At 40.8% G+C, this 19,387-nt stretch overlaps 1 protein-coding gene across 11 annotated transcripts in view; it reads right to left on the bottom strand.

Moving 5' to 3' along the window:
• The window catches only part of LOC118098183 (calcium/calmodulin-dependent protein kinase type II subunit beta), a 49,431-nt gene that overhangs the window by 14,423 nt on the left and 15,621 nt on the right, over positions 1-19,387 (bottom strand). For 4 of the 11 annotated variants that reach the window (XR_004694128.2, XM_035141771.2, XM_035141778.2 and 1 more), the window contains exons 7-15: positions 18,139-18,211; positions 12,582-12,684; positions 10,064-10,147; positions 9,881-9,975; positions 9,660-9,782; positions 8,285-8,368; positions 7,402-7,444; positions 5,738-5,809; positions 4,516-4,553 (exon numbers count right to left, since the gene is read on the bottom strand). Coding sequence is in view for 10 of the 11 variants with exons in the window: in XM_035141771.2 (XP_034997662.1) it covers positions 4,516-4,553; positions 5,738-5,809; positions 7,402-7,444; positions 8,285-8,368; positions 9,660-9,782; positions 9,881-9,975; positions 10,064-10,147; positions 12,582-12,684; positions 18,139-18,211 (715 nt within the window). In the remaining variant the exon portion in view is untranslated. Of the gene's footprint in view, positions 1-4,515; positions 4,554-5,737; positions 5,810-7,401; positions 7,445-8,284; positions 8,369-9,659; positions 9,783-9,880; positions 9,976-10,063; positions 10,148-12,581; positions 12,685-17,393; positions 17,467-18,138; positions 18,212-19,387 lie in introns of those variants that run through there. The other 7 variants (XM_035141777.2, XM_035141779.2, XM_047344472.1 and 4 more) reach the window with 4 other exon arrangements.

Raw genomic sequence — 19,387 nt, 5'->3', positions numbered from 1 at the left:
CTGAAAGATGTTGAAAATCTATGTATCAATCAATCAATCAAATTTTATTTGTATAGCCCATATTCACAAATCACAGTTTGTCTCATAGGGCTTTAACAGGGTGTGACAGAGCGTGTGTAGAGCTGCTGAGTCGCTGGAAAATTCCCTCTGCAAGCGACTCCTTTCACATTGCAAATAATCTGATGTGCTGTTAAACCAACAACTTTATATCCCCCTTCTGGCAGTAAGAGGTAACACACAAACACGATTACACAGAGGTTTTCAGTTTCAAGACAATAATCAATTTTAGTCCATCCGACTTCAAAACTTTACAAACGTCAATCTTCCCTCTAAAGGCTGATTTTCTTGTTATCTGTAGCATCAAAATCTTTTCTTGGTGCCTTCCTAGTTTTTTTTTGCCCTAGCTGTGGCAGTCTTCTCCATCGAGTGTCGCCTTCTCCACATCCAATAGTGTGGGATTAATTAGGCCTAATCAGCATAAAGTGATCATGTTCATTTATATGTGAAAGTCCTGAAATCCAGCTTTGATTAAATGAATATATTACTGCAGCTTCAAACGAGTACAGTACTGCCACGTTTGAAAGGTTCATCCACTAATGCTCTACATAAAGAGAGGAGAGCTCATCCTGTGCTATCTGCTACAGTTAAGGTCATTGGGTCACCAAACAGTTAGGGCTCATCCTATTGAGACCAAAACCAAAAGCACCCTGCTGTTAGCAAGGCAAGAAGGGGTACAAGGTTGCACGGAGGGATTTACTTCACTCTAAATACTGATTTGCTGAGTTGTACATCAAAACACATCTAGATGACTGGGTCTAAGCTGAAACGGAGTTACATTTAGTAGAAAGGTTTTAGACATTCATAGTTACAGAAAAGCCATCCATCTATTATTTCTATCTCTTATCCTTTTGAGGGGCACGGGGGACAATGAAAATGAGCGAGAAGCCGGGTGCATCCTGGACGGGTCACCAGCCCGTCACAGAACCAACACACAGAGAAAAACAATATCAATTTACAGTCTCCAATCAACCCCCTTCCCAAGCTGCATGTCTTTGGACTGTGGGAGGAAGCTGGAAGAAAAACATGCTTATGCAACACAGCAGGCTGAAAAAGGATTCGAACCAAGAACCTTCTTGCTGTGAACCCCTGCACCACCGTGTCGCCCTTGTTTTAGAATCATTTACAGTAAATGACAATGTCCTGCTTCACACTGAAATATAAAAGAACATTTTTTTCCAGTATCAGGACATAAAAAAGAAATAATATTTTTAGAAAGGTTATTTCTTATCATGACTTCACCATCACTCCCCGATGATACAGCGATCGACCACAACCGTTATATAAACAATTGATTCTAACCTGAAACAAATTCACAGGAAGTTGCAGGAAACTGAGATGAGTGTGTAAGAGAGAGAGAGAGAGAGAGAGAGAGAGAGAGAGAGAGAGAGAGAGAGAGAGAGAGAGAGAGAGAGAGAGAGAGAGAGAGAGAGAGAAAATAGAATGTGCTGATACTGAAATAGCTCCAGGGGTTGTATGCATTGGCGTGACGTCAGGGTGCAGCAAGGGGAGAGCTACGATTATGTAATGATAGATTAATCATCTGGTGGGAAATAATCTGAGATTAGCATCAGGCCACCCGAGGCAGTGAGGGAGGGAGGGAGTGAGGGAGGGAGGAAGGGAGGAAGGGAGGAAGGGAGGGAGGCGAGGGACAGTGTGCAGAGAAAGAGGGGGTGCAGGTTAATGGTGAGAGAGTGTGTCAGAGAGAAAGCAAGAGGGAGAGTGATCAGAGGCTTTAAACACAATTCTTACACCTTCAACTCCAACAGGTATACAGAGCCGCAGCAGATCTAAAAAAATATACATTGTTTGTTTCATCTTTTGAACAAAGTTATTATCTCTTGATCCAGATCTCATATGAAAAAGATCCAAAGTTTATGCAAAGAAACAATTGCCCATAATGTAAACGGGATCCAAATCTTAGATCCCTCATAGAAAGGGAATATTATTTGGTAAGAGCTAGATGCTGCATATCTCGTCTTCTGCACACAAGTATAGTCTTTAAAAAAAATAAACAAGATTCACATCATGTGTGTGTGTAAAATATAATTCTGCATGGACAAGATAGATATCTTGAGAGCAGAAACACACAATCTTGTCCAGGGAACACACAACTCATCGTCTTGCGTGAAGAAGATCTACAGAACAGTATAAACTGATCGTACAAGCTTTTATTTTTGCCCAGAAATAAGAATCACTATCATCTCATAAGAACAAGATTCATAGCGTTTATATAGCAAGATCCATATTGTGTGTAAAAATTATTGTTTCCTTCACAAAATATGACCTTACATGAACGAGATCTAAACTTTCTAAACTAGCAATTGAAATGTGTGCATGAGTTTGAGGCAGAAACATTCTTTAAAAAGTAGCTCAAACTAAGACATTGATTAACTTTTGTATTTCTCTTGTGTCTTGTGCACATTCGATCTGCATCTTATGTCCACAAGTTAGGCTCTCATTTCCACAAGAGTAAAACGTTTGCACAAGACAACAGCTTTTGCTAAAGTATTATGAACGGAGTCATACAAGTTATTAATGTGAATTTACATGTTATTTGTGAAGACAACATAATAGCTTATTTCTAGATAAGAAGTGATGTCAAATATCTCGATACAACATCCAACTTCTGAGACAAATTTAACCAAGGCAGCGAACAGAGAACTGCTCATCCAGTGTTAACAAAGAGGCTTCACACTCACTCGTGCAAGCAAACGCACCACAGCAGACAAACATACAACTTGCATGCAAACGTACATTTGTGACAAAGTTCACTGCGTCCCTTGTGAGGCTGAGGAGGAGAAAGGAGCTAACAGGGGTGCACCGATAACGTCAGTGTGGTCTGAGTCACTTCCGACTCAGCCTCAAGACGGCTTCAGGAGATGAAATAGTTCCGACCTCGTACTTTAATGAGCTTTGCTTTGGCACAGGGAAATATTTAGGGGGGGTAAATGTCTTCAGTGGAGTGATGCAAAGTGCCAGCTGTGCCAAATGGAGGTGACTGAGCGTGGAGGGGAGGTAACACAGCTCTGTCAAACCAGCCAGTTAAAGAGAAGTTACCATCAGGAGGGTTCTAGAATAAAAGTCACATTTGTTCTCCTTTAGTAAAGGGTAAATGGATGTGTAAGGGTGCGCCTGTTATCCTTAATAACAACTGGTTTTTATCATACTTATATATAGTAAATCCTAGAATGTAAATCTCCTGTTCTACCACAAGACTCTACTGGATTTACATCTGGTGACTGTGGAGGACACTGAGGTTCACTGGGGTTCACTGACGTAACCGCCATGCTCATGAAACCATGTATGTGACATGGAGCATTATCTTGCAGGAAGTAGTCCTTAGAAGATGCTAACTGTGGCCATGAAGGGACGGACATGGTCAGGAGCAATACTCAGATACATTGTGACATTTAAACGTTTGGTATTAAGGCCCAAACTGTGTGAAGAAAACCTTCCCCACATCATCACACCACCAGCAGCAGCCTGGACTGTTTGGACACTTTATCTCCATGGATTCATGCTGTTGATAATTCTGACTCTACCTTCTCTCACAGTATTGGGCAAAGTTCAGGGAAAGATCCTGGTCTAATGGTTTGATACTGGAAAAAGAAATGTCCCCAGTGACATTTGACCAATTCCATCACGTCGTGACAATCGTGTCCTTTGTGTGCCCGTCACTCGCCCACGTCCTGACAATGTTAATAAATGTCGAGTTTTAAAAAAGATGTGTGTTGCTTCTGATTTTGATAGCCCTAGTATTCAATTCCATCAAATGGTGTTGTATAGTAAATGTAATTTCAAGGACAAAGGTGTCAATAAGTCACTGAGATATGAGTGTATGTATACCTACACTGTTACAGACGGGTGACAAATGAATGGAAGAACCAGAATAAATACTGGAGACAAAGACTGAAAAGGCCTCCATTCACAGGGCACACTGGGCCACTGATTGATTGGATGAGTATTAAAATGATGTGAATAATATGCTGTGTCCTCCACAGTCACCAGATGTCCACCTGAATGGTGCTGCATCCCTCCAGTAGAGTCCAGAGACTTTAATGCCAGCTAGCCACTTTTTGGGGATTCCCCCAATTATCAGTATCATTAGATAACGTTAAAATCATAAGACAACTTAATAAAGTGAAGGCAAAAGACAGAGGTATTAATGCATCTCCTAATTAAAACATGAAATCAAAGTGAAGGGCAGGGAATGGCACAGACATTATGCTGTGGAGTTTAGCCCAAAACCATTACCTTGAAAATATTAAAGTGAGCGCTACAGCACTTGACAAAGTCAAATCCTCCAAAACTGCATCTGCCATTCACTGAAATATTTATGGAATAATAAAAGTGTTTCTTAAGGGGCAAAGGGCTTCCAGAGCCAAGGACATAAAATGGAAACAGTGCAAATGAAAATGAGGGAGGACAGAGGGGAGGCAAGAGAGGCTGCCTTACCTTGACATCAGCCTTCTTGTTCAGGAGACTCTTGGCTGCTGCAGAGAGGCAGAATGACACACCCTCAGATGGAAGAGTACACATCATACACCTTCAGATGACCACAGCTCTTAACTCGCATGCATGCAAAAAAAAAATCACCTGCTCATCAAAGCACTGGAAATCTCAAAAATGAACAAGCAGAGCACACAAAGAGTGACAGTGCTTATCTCTCCACGTTTCCTCCCCACAACCCTTAAAGGAGAAAAAAAAAATCATCCCTCCCTCTGGATAGAAAAAAAAGTCTGTCCTGTAAAAAGACATTAAAACCCCAACGAATAAACAAACACATTAAAAAATCTCCATCCAACTGGCACCTCCTAACCCTGATCCATTGGCCAAAAGCATTAGATAAGCAGAGGGCATCAGGCAAGAGGGGGAGTCTAACTAATTCTCTACATAATCCAAACACACTCACACACAGATGCACGCACAGGCACATATCGGGGGGGTTCCCACAGTGAAAGCATGAGGGAAGTGCAATGGAGATTCAGGTATGTGATAATGGGTTTGTTAATCTCAAAGTGTAGGCTGGATTAGTTGGAATCACTACAGGGTTCATTGACGGGCAGGAACTGTGCACAACTCTCTGGTGTAGCAGCACACGAGGGGGAAACAGAAGCCATAAAGTATGTGTTTTCAATGCTATTCATAATGGTAAAGCTATTAGAAACGGCACAGTTCTGCTGATGCTAATCCTTCATGGCAGTAACACTGACGCTCTGAGTGGGTGAGCGAACCCCAGCTTAAAAGCCACACTGCACAAATGTAAAATTTTTGCACAAAACACTCAAAAGCATTCCCTTATAGCACAACTCACATCTAAGCTACTGCGTGCACACAATTTGTCTCTTAATACCCTGCAGGGCAGAGAAGCCCTAACCCATGGAAGTGGGAACAGTAATACTCTCCCCTCCCAGATGAGGGATGAGGCTGCTTACCTTGGCAAACGTTTGAGAAGCATTAGAAGGAAAGGGAGGGGGGAAGATTTAGGAAGAGAGATTAAAACAAGATGAGGGACAGGGGGAGGGTGTGAGGATGTTGTTTCCATTTTAATCTGCCACGAGTTCAGCGAGAGCAAACGAAGTACAGTGAAGTTTTTAAGCGAGGAGAGAAGAGTGGTGTAAATACAAAGCAGAGATTTAAAAAATGCGAATGATGGCAACAACTGAGAGGAGTCTACCTTGTTCCACGATGCCAGCGGTGGCACCAGCTGCAGCACTGAGGGCAGCGGGGGCTGTGGTCTGCCGACCAACTGAAACACAACAAAAAGCAGAAACACATGGTTAGTTAGTGCTGTTTCTAAAAGGTTAAGGAAGTAATCACTCTTTATCTGGTTATTTATTTGTCAAAAGAATCAAACAAAAAGCTCTGAATCTATTTGCACCAAACTTGGGGGAGGACATGTGACATGGGCCAGGGAATGAGCCATTACATTTTGGTGTGGATCCACTTGAAGGGGCGGATCCAGTAACTTTTTTCAAATGACTTTTTTATAACTTTTCTTAGCATTTCAGATCAATTTCTCCAGAAATAATGTTTGGATCTTGATGTAAAAAGATCAGACATATCCTCTTTATGGTGTTGAGATCAGTGACTTGGTGCAGTTCCAGATAATGATCTAGATCGAGAGAAATGCTAAATCTGCCATTTATTTGTCCTAGAGTGCCACTCTAGTTTCCTAATATTAAGAAATCCTGAGACGACCTAAAACATCAATCTCAACACTTTCTGACTTCTCTGCCCGGTCGGTGGCTGTCAGCTCTGAGCCGACTGGCTCCTACTCAGGATAAAAACCTTTAGAAACATCTAACAAATGTGTATATTTTTTATTTTGTAATAATTTACTGAAGTTTTTAGCAATCTGATTAATCCATGTTCTCTACTTTACTGGTGCTGTGTAATGAAGCAATACGTCCCCCAGTTCAACAGTGTGGCTCTCTGGCAGAGAGGAATGAGAAATATCGGGCTCTGGACACACAGAACTGGCTAGTTGGTCCATTTGATAAAACAAAAAAAGGGGAAATCCGTTGAAAAATACTGAAATACAAAACAGCACAATTTTAATTTGAACCTATAATAGACAATTCTAACACCACAGCTTTTGCAAAGGAACGTCAACATCATTTTCAGACAGGCTGAGTTATTTGTGAGGCTGCAAACTGTTAGTTTAAAAGTTTACCTTAGAATGAGCCCTCTACGTCTAAATTAGGAGGGGGGCCTATTGCATTTTCACAGTATCTGAATAACAACGCATGTTTTCCCACACTCTTAAAAAGGCAGGGTGAGGTGAGCGGTATTTTGGTTGGTTGCGATAAACAACTTTGCCACTAGATGTCACTAAATCCGACACACTGAACCTTAAAGTCAAGGGAGCAGAACCGCCGGCAGATACATTGACAGGTGACGATCACAGCCACATGTCGCGATCACCATTTCTTGTGAGTGCACAATGGCCGTGTTTGCTTTGGGACAAGACTTCCACACACTTCGCCCGTTAATGCAGATATGTGAGTGTACGAACTGAAGCTTCTGGTTTAAGACACTGCAAGAGAATCTGTCCATCACACGGATCAAGCTCAGCTCCATTTAAAAAACACCTTATACCGGATGAATCTGTGGCCCAAAAACCAAGCAAATATCTCAGCTGTGTTTCCTGCTTACTCTAACACTGCCGCCCATCAACCTGCTGTGGGTTTGTGTGTGTGTGTGCATGTGTGTATGTATGTGTGAAGAGATGGCAGAAGACAGATGGGATGTCATCCTGTTCTCCCCTCTCCTCTCCCGCTCAGGGCACTGAGATGTTTCCCTTGACTCTCTCCAGTCTTTTCAACAGGCAGCACTCACCAGAGAAGTTCCTGGAGACGAGCATGGTGGTCAAAATGGCCCCCTGTCAGGGTAAAGCAGAGGGCACAAGTAAGAATGGGCCTTGTTTTATTCTCCCACCCAGAAATAAAACAAAATCACTTGACTTAAGGAGGAAACACTGTCGAAGAGACAATTTAAAACCGTTGAGGAGATTCTTCCCACATCAGATCAGACTGTAAAATATATTTTTCCTTTTTGGAGCAAAAGAGGTTTAAAAAAAACAAAACAGTTAAAAGTACAATAATAAGACCAAAAGTGCTATATTTATATTTTCAATTTACATGAATGACAGCATAAGAGCTTCTAGGAAGTCCCACCTTAACATACTGTCAGTCAGTGGTTGTTGAGAGTCAGGAACCACAATTTAGACTAAAATTGCATTTACATTTTCATTTAATGATGGAAAATATATTTGTGGATTCACTCATGACTATGTAGTGACTCAACCTGTGAGAGAACAAGAAAATAAGCATTTCCTCCTCCCTGATCACAGCATTTATTACCGTTCTCTTTTTCTCCCCCAGTTTACATGAGCTTTATTAAAAGCTAAAAATACATGTTATTCAACAATTGTTGAAAAGAAAACCATCACAAAATAACATCGTCCTGTAACTGTCTTCAAGACAAAAGAAATCAGAACTTTAACAGACAGATGAAGCGATGTCACACCCTCCCTGTCTGAAAAAAAAGGGGAGAGAAACTGGGATCGAAATAATATCTTGCAGTGTGTGAAATTTAAAAAAGCATGTTTGCAAATGATACGCTGATGTTATTTGCTCAAAGTAAATGTCATCAGGAGAGGCTGTCGACACTGTGTAGAGTAATAATCAACTTCATTAGGAGCCACTGGGTATTTCCACACCTTGAGTTTCCTCCTGGCGTTAAACTTCTTCAGGCACTCCACTGTCTCCTGCCTGTGCATCATGGAGGCCACTGTTGAGCGTTGCTGTGGGGAGACAGAGAGAGAGACAGAAAGAGATGCTGAAAATAAAACCGTGGAGGAGCAGCTCTGTCAGTGAAAGGCCTATGTGGGCAGGAGCTGTCGCAGAGACTCGTTTCGCTGGAACGTTTTGATTCTGAGGCGACATTTCTGGTAAAAATAAAAAAAATGACACAAAACAATGGAAAAATAGATTTAAGTTGGTTTGATGGTATCCTAAACATCAGCACTCTGCATACTCATTCTGTTTTATAACATGAGATATATAATATGCCATACGATACTTTTTATTTATTATTATTTTATTAAAGTAGAGTTAGCAATATACTAATTTCGTTAGAAAAATACTCCATTTCAAGTGAGTTGAGAACTAAAGAGGACAGATGCTTTACTGTCAGGGCACTACTGGGATATATGCATATGCGAGTGGATGTGTATTTTTACTTAATTTCCCCTTTAATCTCTGCAATAAGTGTGTTATATTAAATTACAGGACTTTATAATTATCATGTAATATTGCAGTACAATTACTGATGCATTAATGTACAACAAGCATTTTACAGTTGGGGGGGGGGGGACTACAGTAGTTACCTCCACCGAGGAGCGTATGTTTATACTCCGAACATTTGTTTGTTTTGTTTTGTCTGTAGAATTATGCAAGAACTGCCGAATGGATTTCCATGAAACTTGGGACGGGACATGAGACCAGAAAGAACCTGATGATATTTAGTCAAGGGGAAATGAAAGGATCTTTATGAATGAAGAGTGTGTTCAACCTTGACTGAATTAAAAAGGGACTGTTGGGCTTTGGTTCCATGCTGAACCCAGGAAATGTTTGTCCTTACTATTATTATTCATTATTATATATTATTTTATTATGTATTATTTTGTCCAATTTTTTACTTTTATGTGCAACAAACCCTCTCATGCATCTTAACTGCACATATCAGAGAGTCGTGGGTGTGCCCTTAAGCCGCGGAGCCTGATATTTTTGTTGATGATGAGCAGATAGAAGTGCTTATCCCTGAGATAGGTTGCTCTTTCGCCCTTGTGTGGAACAAATTATTCAAGATAAGCTGACCCAGTATCAGCAGATATCAGAGATCGCATGTTTGGAAACAGATGGTGCTGATATTTTGGCAGCTTTGGACAGATGTTCACAAACTTGCTGTCAGGGGATTTACAAATTACAAATTGTCGGAGCGTCAAACTGGGGGCATGACATGTAGTTTCCTGTCTTCAGAAACAGGGAGCGTGGTGTGTCTGTATGGCTACACGGTAAATTCGATGTACTTACGCAGACCCATGGGTGCTTCAGAGCCTCCTGGGCAGTGATTCTCTTGGCTGGGTTGATAGTCAGCATCTGGTTGATCAGGTTTTTAGCCTCCGGAGTCACCGTGTCCCACTCTGGGGAGGGAAACTAAAGCACATACACACCCATGCATGCCCACATTACAGTATATCATACAACATTATGTCTGACTTCTGGAGTGATGACAGCGACAGAGGCGGGCTCACATCATACGCTCCAGCTTTGATCTGCTGGTAGAGTTTGTGCTGGTCCTCATCCCAGAACGGAGGGTATCCAACCAAGAGGATGTACAGGATCACACCTGCGCACATGGAAACGCAACCACCGTCTGAGCGACAACAAGGAGAGTGAGGGGGCGGCGTTGAGACAGAAACAGACAAAGAGCTCACCACAGGCCCAGATGTCCACAGGTTTGCCATACGCCTCCTTCCTCAGTACCTCTGGGGACAAATAGCCGGGGGTGCCTGCAAAGCCTGCAGACGCAAACACAGAAAAACACAAATTGCTGCTGGTTCATGAATAAAAGTGTGTTGTGTTTTTGCCGTTTCGCCAAATAACAGTGTGAGTCATTTCATATGGTTTGATGAAGATCTGATACACAGGAGCACTATGAACCGGAGACACCACATCAACTCACATCCTCAGTGTTCGGAAAATACAACATAACAAGCAGTGGTGGAAACATTACAAAATTCAAACTGCTAATTTGGGTTTCTTTTGTTTTCCTCGAACGTTTTTCTACTTTTTACTTCACTGTATTCACTCGATGGCTTTAGATACTAGTCACTTTTGATATTAAGATTTTATAAAGTTTATAAAATACGACATGTAATCAAAGATATATATTTTTTGTGCTTTTTATTTAGGGAGCAAATACGGAGCTATTTCAGACACAGTCTGAGAATCGCTGCACTGAGTCCATTATGAAAATGTAGTTTGATGCACAGCCAGAGCTTTTGGCTTGCTGCAGTCCTTTTCTAATATATCTTGATATTGGCTCTGGGTCAAAGTAAGAATAAAAAAAAAATACATTTACTGCATTCGGTTGAGTCTCCTGAGGTAACTCTGCTCTCAGTTTAACACACCTAATTCGTCTCCAGTTGAGAACTGGAGAGACAAAAGAGTCACTTAAAGTAAACATACTAGAATTTGAAGTTTATTCAACAGTAGAACAAGTTTTGATATTTTGTGTCTGAAACTCCAGGCACCATCCTCCCCCATATAGTCCACCACAGGGATAGTGGAGCTGTTGAGCTATCTCTATAACCCCCTGTGGAGCCTACACAGAGTGGATGCTGGGGTGGTGGAGGGCTGAGACAATTGTCTGTGATACTGCGTAGTAGTTAGGAAGCAGAGAGAGATTAAGTCCTCTATAGCCAAATAGATGCTAATAGAGGTGGATGGTATATATCAGATGGTAGTGGCGAGTGAAGTGCTGCCACAATTATGTGATGTATGCTGCATAATTATCACATGAGTGTATCTTCTGCATGAAGTGTCACATGATGAGTGTCACGATTAGTGTATATTTCGAGTTACCTACCAGAACTAGCTGTGGCGTCGCTCATATGTGGAAACTGAAAACAAAAAGAAATACGAACTTTCAGTCCAACGAGATAAGAGGAAGAAGACTCTCTTCTTGTTTGCTAAACTCAGGAGCCCGCTGACAAAAATGATAAAATGACAGTTAGGATGAACAGTCCTGTGAAAGTCCAGGTTGTCCAGGAACTTTGATGTTTTTGGTTCTGACTCAATTGGCACTGCAATTGGTGCAATATTTAAGTGAGACTTAATTCATGAGCCTTTGGAGAATCATCACTTGAACCTGGTGGTCCCCTCTGCTTTTTACAGTGAGTTTCAGCTCAGTGTTTATCTGTTTTCTGTTGCGCTTCCCTCTCACCACTCTCGCAGCATTGTTTTTGACCACAGCAGCAGCAGTTTTCAGAGTAAACAGCTGTAAAAAGCTACGGTCCACTACCTGCTCAGCAGAAAACAGCAGAGAGACACAGCCAGGGAGCAGCTGGTGAACACAGTGGAGCTTTTAGGAGCTAAAGAGACAGATATTTCCCTCAGGAGGTGGTGGAAACCAAAAACAGAGATAAACGAGAGAGAAGACTGGAGCTAGACACTAAAGATTGTGTATTAAAGATGGACGATGTGTCTCTACTTCTCCGAGAGGTTTCATGCTTTGCCATCTTGTGCCAGTTATTTGGTGCTAGAGCTAAAGTCTTTGCATTGGAGAAAGCAGCCCTGTTATGAAGGTCCCACTGATACATCTGCATCTAATTGTGATCTTAAAAGTCAATCATGACATGACACCTGCTTTTTTAAATTAGTGTGATATAAACTACTTGAAAAGACAGAGAGAAAACACGTATTGCATCCTTGATTTTTTTGGTAGCTTGGCCCATCTGCTAACATGGCCCTCATTGGGGTTATGGTCTATACTGTAGCTAGCCACCAGGGGGCTAATTAGATGTTTTGGCTTCACTTTTGGGGAACAAACCCCACTGGATGAATGAATGACCGGTATGATCTCTCCTGAAACAGCTAGATGCGGAAAAAAAGCAACTATACGAAGTTCAGCATACCAACTTACAAGACAATGATATAACAGTGCTGTGTTTACAGCGTGTTTCTGCTGCCCCCATATGGCCATAACAAATCAGTTATTGCAGGTTTAAGATTATTTTGCAAAGATTTCCAAATATGGAGTCACCTGGAAACAAAAAGTCACAAGAAGAAGGTTTCAAAAAGCTCTTAGTTCTGAATTAGCAGGCTGATCAGTCAACCAGTTTCTATGGTATATGTTATCATTATCATTGTAAACTACATTTCGACAGGAGCAGGTTAGCAAACAGTCTCAGTAAAACAGATTTCAGTCTTAAAGGGAATCAATAAACATACCAAACCAAGCCTGCTGTTCTCCTTGAACCTCGATTGCCAGTCCAAAGTCAGCCAGCTTCACTGCTGCGTTCTTACACTTGCTGGCCAGCAGCAGGTTCTCCGGCTGCATGCACAACACAAACATCAAGCACAGTCACATCAGTTCAAACTCTGCAGTCATGGGAGTTTTAGAAGTGAACACGTCTCATAACAGACCAGAATAAGGCAACAAGCTTTTGAGGCTGATTCTATTTTATGGGGTTTGTCCATTTAGGCAAAAGCTGAAAACTGTTGAGTGTGTGGCCAGGCCGGGGCACAACTTTATAAATGGGAAGCGCATTTGGAGAGATGTGCAATGGGTTGAGACTCACGTTTTAAGCTGTTGTGCGGATGATTGCAACATGTGACCACTAATGTTGCCAACATCAAAATATCTACCAGCTTCTTTGCTCACTTGACTTTAAATTTAACGTTTTACTTTCCTGTGTGTGCCCCCATGTTTGACACGACAAAATGCTACTTAGCCAAGATAGCGACCATTGAGGGTGAGAAGTACGTTAGTGCATTGAATTTACTTTAGAAAACAAATCTGCTCTGTTTTTCTGAATTAACGTGATAGCTCCCAATCCTTGTATTTCCCATCTTGCCTGAGCAAAGCCAACAAACTGATAACAATGCCATTTATAATATAATTAATAAGTTATCATTTATTACTTAAAGACACAAGCACTTCTCAATGTCTCAGACACAAATCTAATTAAAACTGGATCAGACTACACAGGCTGTTTGCTTCACCGCTCTCAGAGAAGCTAAATGAGGTAAGTGAGCCATCGTCAATTCAGAAAAACAAGAGCTGATTTGTTTTCTCATGAAAACTCTCAAGAGTGGAACGCTTCTCAAGAAGTGTTTCATACCCATATTCATGACTGTTCTGAGTGCATTATGTCGATACTATTACATGTCACCGTATTTGTTAGTCATTTTTTTCTGGTCTGTGTCTCTTTGTGGTTCTTTTTGTCTGTGTCTGGACTTATCTTCTCTTTGTGTGGATTATTGGTCTCTTTTGTTCTGCTTCTCATCATGGGTTTTTTTGCAAGTCTTTCTCATTTTGTTCCCCCTATGCTCATTATACATTTTTCATCTTTCTTTGTGGTCACTTTGCATCACTTTGTGTCTCTTTGGACTCATTGTGTCTTTTAATGGTCGTCTTGCAGCTCTTTCTTAACTCTTTCTGGTTATTTTGCTCTTTGTACATCTCTGTGGCTGTTTGTTGTGTCTGGTCATTTTGTGTCTTTTTGATGTCCGTTTGTGTCTCTTTGTGGAAGCGTGTTTGACTTTCTAACTAGAAATGTGAACAGTTCCTTCACACAGTGGCTCTGGTATCAATGTCCTGGGCCCTTGCATTTAGGATAAAACATCACATTCCCTAAATTATAGAAAACTGACAAGAAAGTGTTACAGACCACTGAGATGAAACCAATTCCATCCAGATCAGAGGATTAAGAAAAGCAACGGCAGCAGCACATAAAAATTAATAGGAACCCATTCTGATACAAACACATTGAGATGCAGAGACAGACAGATGGGGCTTAAAAAATATAGATTTCTTTTGCCATTTGTTTACTTGAGGGAGACCAAACACAGCTGCTTGGATTTTTTGCTGCCGTCATGTCTTTCCTGCTCAGACGCTGACGTAAGGACAATCTGACAAACATCTTTAGAGCACAACACACACAGGGACAAGAGGGTTGTCTGTAAAGTGAATTCTGATGGTGATTGATTTTTGCCTGGAGTGATTAATCATTCCATCACAGTCGCACAAAAAACCCCTGCAGCAGAGTCATCATGTCACCCTCTGCCATCATCCTCAATTAGAGGGTATTTGGCTTGTGAACAGGAGGTAGGACATACTTAAAGGGGCTGAATAACAAGGGCAGATACTCTGCACCTCACAAACCCCCCCCATAAATCTCCCTATACTCGGATACAGTGCAGTGAACAGTGAAGGGTCAATTGAAATAAAACCTAAAACCATTTTTACAAACCACAGAGGGGCACAAGGTCATATGCCACTCGATCCTCCTTTGTTGCATTTCCTAGCGGGGGAGCTCTTGGTTTCAAGGAACAGCTACATTCTGGGAAATACACTTATTTCTTTCCCACAGGGAGTTAGATGAGGAGATCAGTAACTATTGACGTCATGTCTGCATTCTAAATCTAGAAGTTAACTAGCAGAGGGACTTGTTGCAGAATGACACCTACGTCATGGAACACAACTGTACTTATGTTCTCTGTATTTGGTTGTGTTGGATGTGTTTAGTTGTATTTGATGTGTTTGGTTGTATTTGATGTTTTTGGTTGTGTCTTATGAGTTTGGTTGTATTCGAACTGTGTGGTTGAGTCTGATGTGTTTGGTTGTGTCTTATGAGTTTGGTTTTATTTGCTGTGTTTGGTTGTGTTTGATGTGTTTGGTTGTATTTGGTTGTATTTTAAGTATTGGTTTATTTTTGATGTGTTTGGTTGTGTCTGATGTTTTTGGTTGTGTTTGATGTGTTTTGTTTTGTACAATGTGTTTGGTTGTATTTGATGTGTTTGGTTGTGTCTGATATATTGTATTGTGTTTGGTTGTGTTTGGTTGTATTTGATGTGTTTGGTTTTATTTGATGTGTTTGGTTGTATACGATTTGTTTGGTTGTATTTGATGTGTTTGTTTGTGTCTGATGTGTATGGTTGTGTTTGATGTGTTGGTTGTGTTTAGTTGTGTCTGATATTTTATTGTGTTTGGTTGTGTTTGTTTGTGTCTGATGTGTTTGGTTGTATTTGCTGTGTTTGGTTGTATTCGGTTGTGTCTGATATATTTGGTTGTGTTTGATGTGTTGGGTGTGTTTGGTTGTATTTGCTGTGTTTGGTTGTATTCGGTTGTGTCTGATATATTTGGTTGTGTTTGATGTGGTTGGTTGTATTTGGTTGTATTTTAAGTATTTGGTTTTATTTGATGTGCTTGGTTGTGTCTGGTGTGTTTGGTTGTGTTTGATGTGTTGGTTGTGTTTGGTTGTATTTGCTGTGTTTAGTTGTGTATGATATATTTGGTTGTGTTTTGTTGTATTTGATGTCTATGGTTGTATTTGGTTGTATTTAAAGTATCTGGTTTTATTTGATGTGTTTGGTTGTGTTTGATGTGTTTTGTTTTGTACGATACATGTGGTTGTGTTACGTCTGTTTTTATGCTGGCCACAATATTTTCTTTATTTGCTCAGGTTTTATAATTTTTTTCAAACTGCAGGGTGTTGACCTGAAGGCCATCATAGAAAGATATCAAGTGGGCACATCGATTGAAACAATATACAATGAGCCTTTTATGCTGTTGTTTCCTTTATGAAACCCATATACTGAGTGAAACTTAGTGAAAGTGAGGATGGAATACTCTGCAGGACACAACCATCGATCAGATATTCTCCACCATGCAGTCTGGTTAGCAGATCTGACCTTTTTTATTATTAAATCTCTTTCAGGGGAAAAAGTATGCGGGCAACCTTAAATACATTTCTCTTAAGTTCCCCGAAGTGTCTCAATGCAATAAAATCAGATGGGCTGGGGGCAGTATGAGGACGGAACATGTTTCATAAAACATGGTTCACAAATAGATTTTCTCGAAAGAACTTGAGTTTAATCTCCTGGTTAGCATTTACATGTATTTTATATGTAATTATTCATTATTGGTTATTTATACATATGTTAAACACAAGCTGAAAACTATATCAGCAAATTATAAACATATCTAAATTATAATCTTGTACTTTTTACAGGTTTCACATTTTTTTATATGTGTAAAGCTGCTGAAAATATCTGATTATAATTATGTCATAATATGTTATTATTCATTTATCATTATTTAAGATTGATACATAAACGACATGTGCTTCATGAGAGGAGATACAGTTGTTAACAAAAACATTCAATCCTAACACTTAAAAAGGCCGGCGTATCTTCTTACAATAATATTATGATGTTTTATACATTGCTTATTTATTGGTTGTTTACTAAAGGTTATAATAAAATGTTATTTCTTTTTTTAACAGTTATGTAAAACCCCACTGATACTGAATCACTTGCAGTTCCTGAGTAATTTATTCGAATTTAATCATTATTTTTCCTACCGGAAATAATTACAATACGCTTACCATACAAATGTCACTTCTAAACCATTTAAAAACCAAAAAGATATTCAAGCTACGTACTTTCATCTGTAAGGCGCAATACACATCTGTGAATTTTAGTAAGTTAATAAAGGTTTATATTTAATTTATAATTTTATGCAATCACAAATATGCCTAATTTGGAGCAATTCAATGAACATTAGAAGTAACTTAATATCCTTTCTGGCAGGACATTTCAAGTCTGCTGCGCTTGGCACCACACGCAACAGTGATGTCATGGTGCACAGCAGAGTGCACTTCTACTGCAGCACAGTGAGGATTTCAACTGAAAACAGGGTTATCAGCTGATGTCAAGTTGCTCATTCAATTAAAACTTCTTGGAGAAAAAAACACAAGAATAAAATACTTATAATCAAATGAATATTTAAACATAAAGGCACACATATCATATACAAACATGCATGTAATGATACATCAGGCTCACATGACATGCACTGACATGCTGGGTTCAAGTATATATCGCTGCACTTACCAGCCGTCAGAATCTAGTGCAAAAGTCAGACGCAGACAAATACAACTATAAATCCCTTCCAACACACGCACAGACACCAACCCACACAGACACACACAGACAAACACAGACACACACACACACACACACCTGCATTTGACTCACCTTGAGGTCTCTATGTACCACCCCCATCTGATGACAGTGGAGCACGGCCTCCAGGATCTGCTGGATGCAATGACTGCATGCAAACAGCAGGGGGAGCAGGTTAGTCTGAACACATTCAACCCCCAGCAGCATCCATGCAGAGGCAGCCACCTCTCAAAAGAGGCCACACACGCGCACACACGCGCACACACACACACACACACAACCATGTGAAGAGTGAACCTGTCTGTGTGCTATGAAGGGAGAAGATATTTTTTCTCTTTTCAAGACAGGGCCAAACAATACAGGCAGTGTGGGAGTGTGCTGCAGTTCCATGTGGGAGACACTGTGTCTAACCTGCACATTTCCCTGAGTAATTTATTCAGGAACGGCAGTAACGCCGCCTTCGACAAAAAGATTTAGCAGGTTTCCAAGCATCTGAGGTAAGATGCTGCTCTGCTGTTACTCCACTGAACTCTCCTCTCACACACTCGCTCGCTCGCTCGCTCTTGTCTGCTGAGGACCCACAGGAAATCACTCTTCTAGTACAGACCATCTAAAATAGTGCAACATGAGTCCCAGAAGCAAAAACCTGAAGACAGGCAGACACACAGAAAGAGACGGACGGACAGACGGACAGACAGACAGACAGCAGGCACAGGCACATTGTTTTTAACTCACAAGCAATTAAACACAAGCATGTAGAAAAAAGCAACCCTTGTGCAGAGGGTGCAGGGCAATGCAACACTATGAGGCACACACACACCTTGAGGTCCCTGTGCACTATTTCATGTTGGTGGGTGTAAGACACACAGTCTAGAATCTGATGTATACAGTGACTGTGGAGACAAAACAACAACGTGAGGAGCAGAGAAGGAACACGAGAAGGTAAGGAAGCATAAAGACAGTCATATAGAAAAGTCGACAGGGGGAGGATGTTTTTAGGAACATGTCAGAGGAGAATAACAAAGTGTAAGTTCACCCAAAAAAAACACATCTCCTGACTTATTTCTAATTTACCACATAGACAGGTTGGGTTTTATTTCCCAGGTTTTGCTGCATCTCAGAATTATAATGGAAGGGAATGAAATTACATTTGTGGGGCTCACAGCTTATTAGTTATGTATGGCAGGACAACGTGGCTGGAAAACAATAGTTCGGCTGCAAGGGTTTCATTACAACATCCACTGGTTGCTCAGAGGTCTAGGCATCCACGGTAAAAGCCCTGCACCAGACCATAAAAGAAACATCATCGACTGCAGAACGCTGCAGCCAGTGGCTCTGGATCAGGAGGAAAGACCCCAACTGGGTCCCAAGATGTTAGGGAGATACACCCAGGCCTGATCAGCCTGCCGTGGGTCTGCCTTAGAAGAGGGTGTCATGGGATTAAAACAGAACTGAAGATATGTCCCTATCATCTACTGATGGTTGGCGACTTAAGTGGTGCGGAAGACCTTCAAACGTCCAAGAGACATTCTCCACCTTGTCCTACGTTCTAAAATGGCATCGAACAAATGTTTTAGGCACTAAAAGTAAGGTGCTTTTCATAGTTTTCACAATTTTCACAATTAACATCATACAAAGAGCAGTTAACAAAATCAAATAAATATTTGCTGTGACCTCAGCACCAGTTTGTTTCAGTTCACCTGCACACTGATTTTAAAGGGGACATAGCATGCCCATTTTACCACAAGTTGATATGGTTCCTTGGGGTCTTAATGAAATGTCTGTAACATACTTTGGTCAAAATACCACAAGGATCATTTCAAACAGCACCCTTTTACCCTGTCTAAAACAGCCCTCCACAGAGTGACCTGTTTTGAGTGCCTGTTCCTTTAAATGCTAATGAGCCAGCTCCCCCTCCCCCTCTCCCCATGATTTTAAACGATATAAATTACATATTTTATATGATATAAATTATCAAATATGCATCCCATACTTTGTATTCCCTTGTTGTCCTGGAGTTTTAATTTTCCCAATCACATAATTAAATGTCCCCCTCTGCCCATCCACTA

This window comes from Hippoglossus stenolepis, chromosome 18, assembly GCF_022539355.2.
Source record: "Hippoglossus stenolepis isolate QCI-W04-F060 chromosome 18, HSTE1.2, whole genome shotgun sequence".
Lineage (NCBI taxonomy): Eukaryota > Metazoa > Chordata > Actinopteri > Pleuronectiformes > Pleuronectidae > Hippoglossus > Hippoglossus stenolepis.
This window is presented reverse-complemented; position numbering and strand designations above follow the sequence as displayed.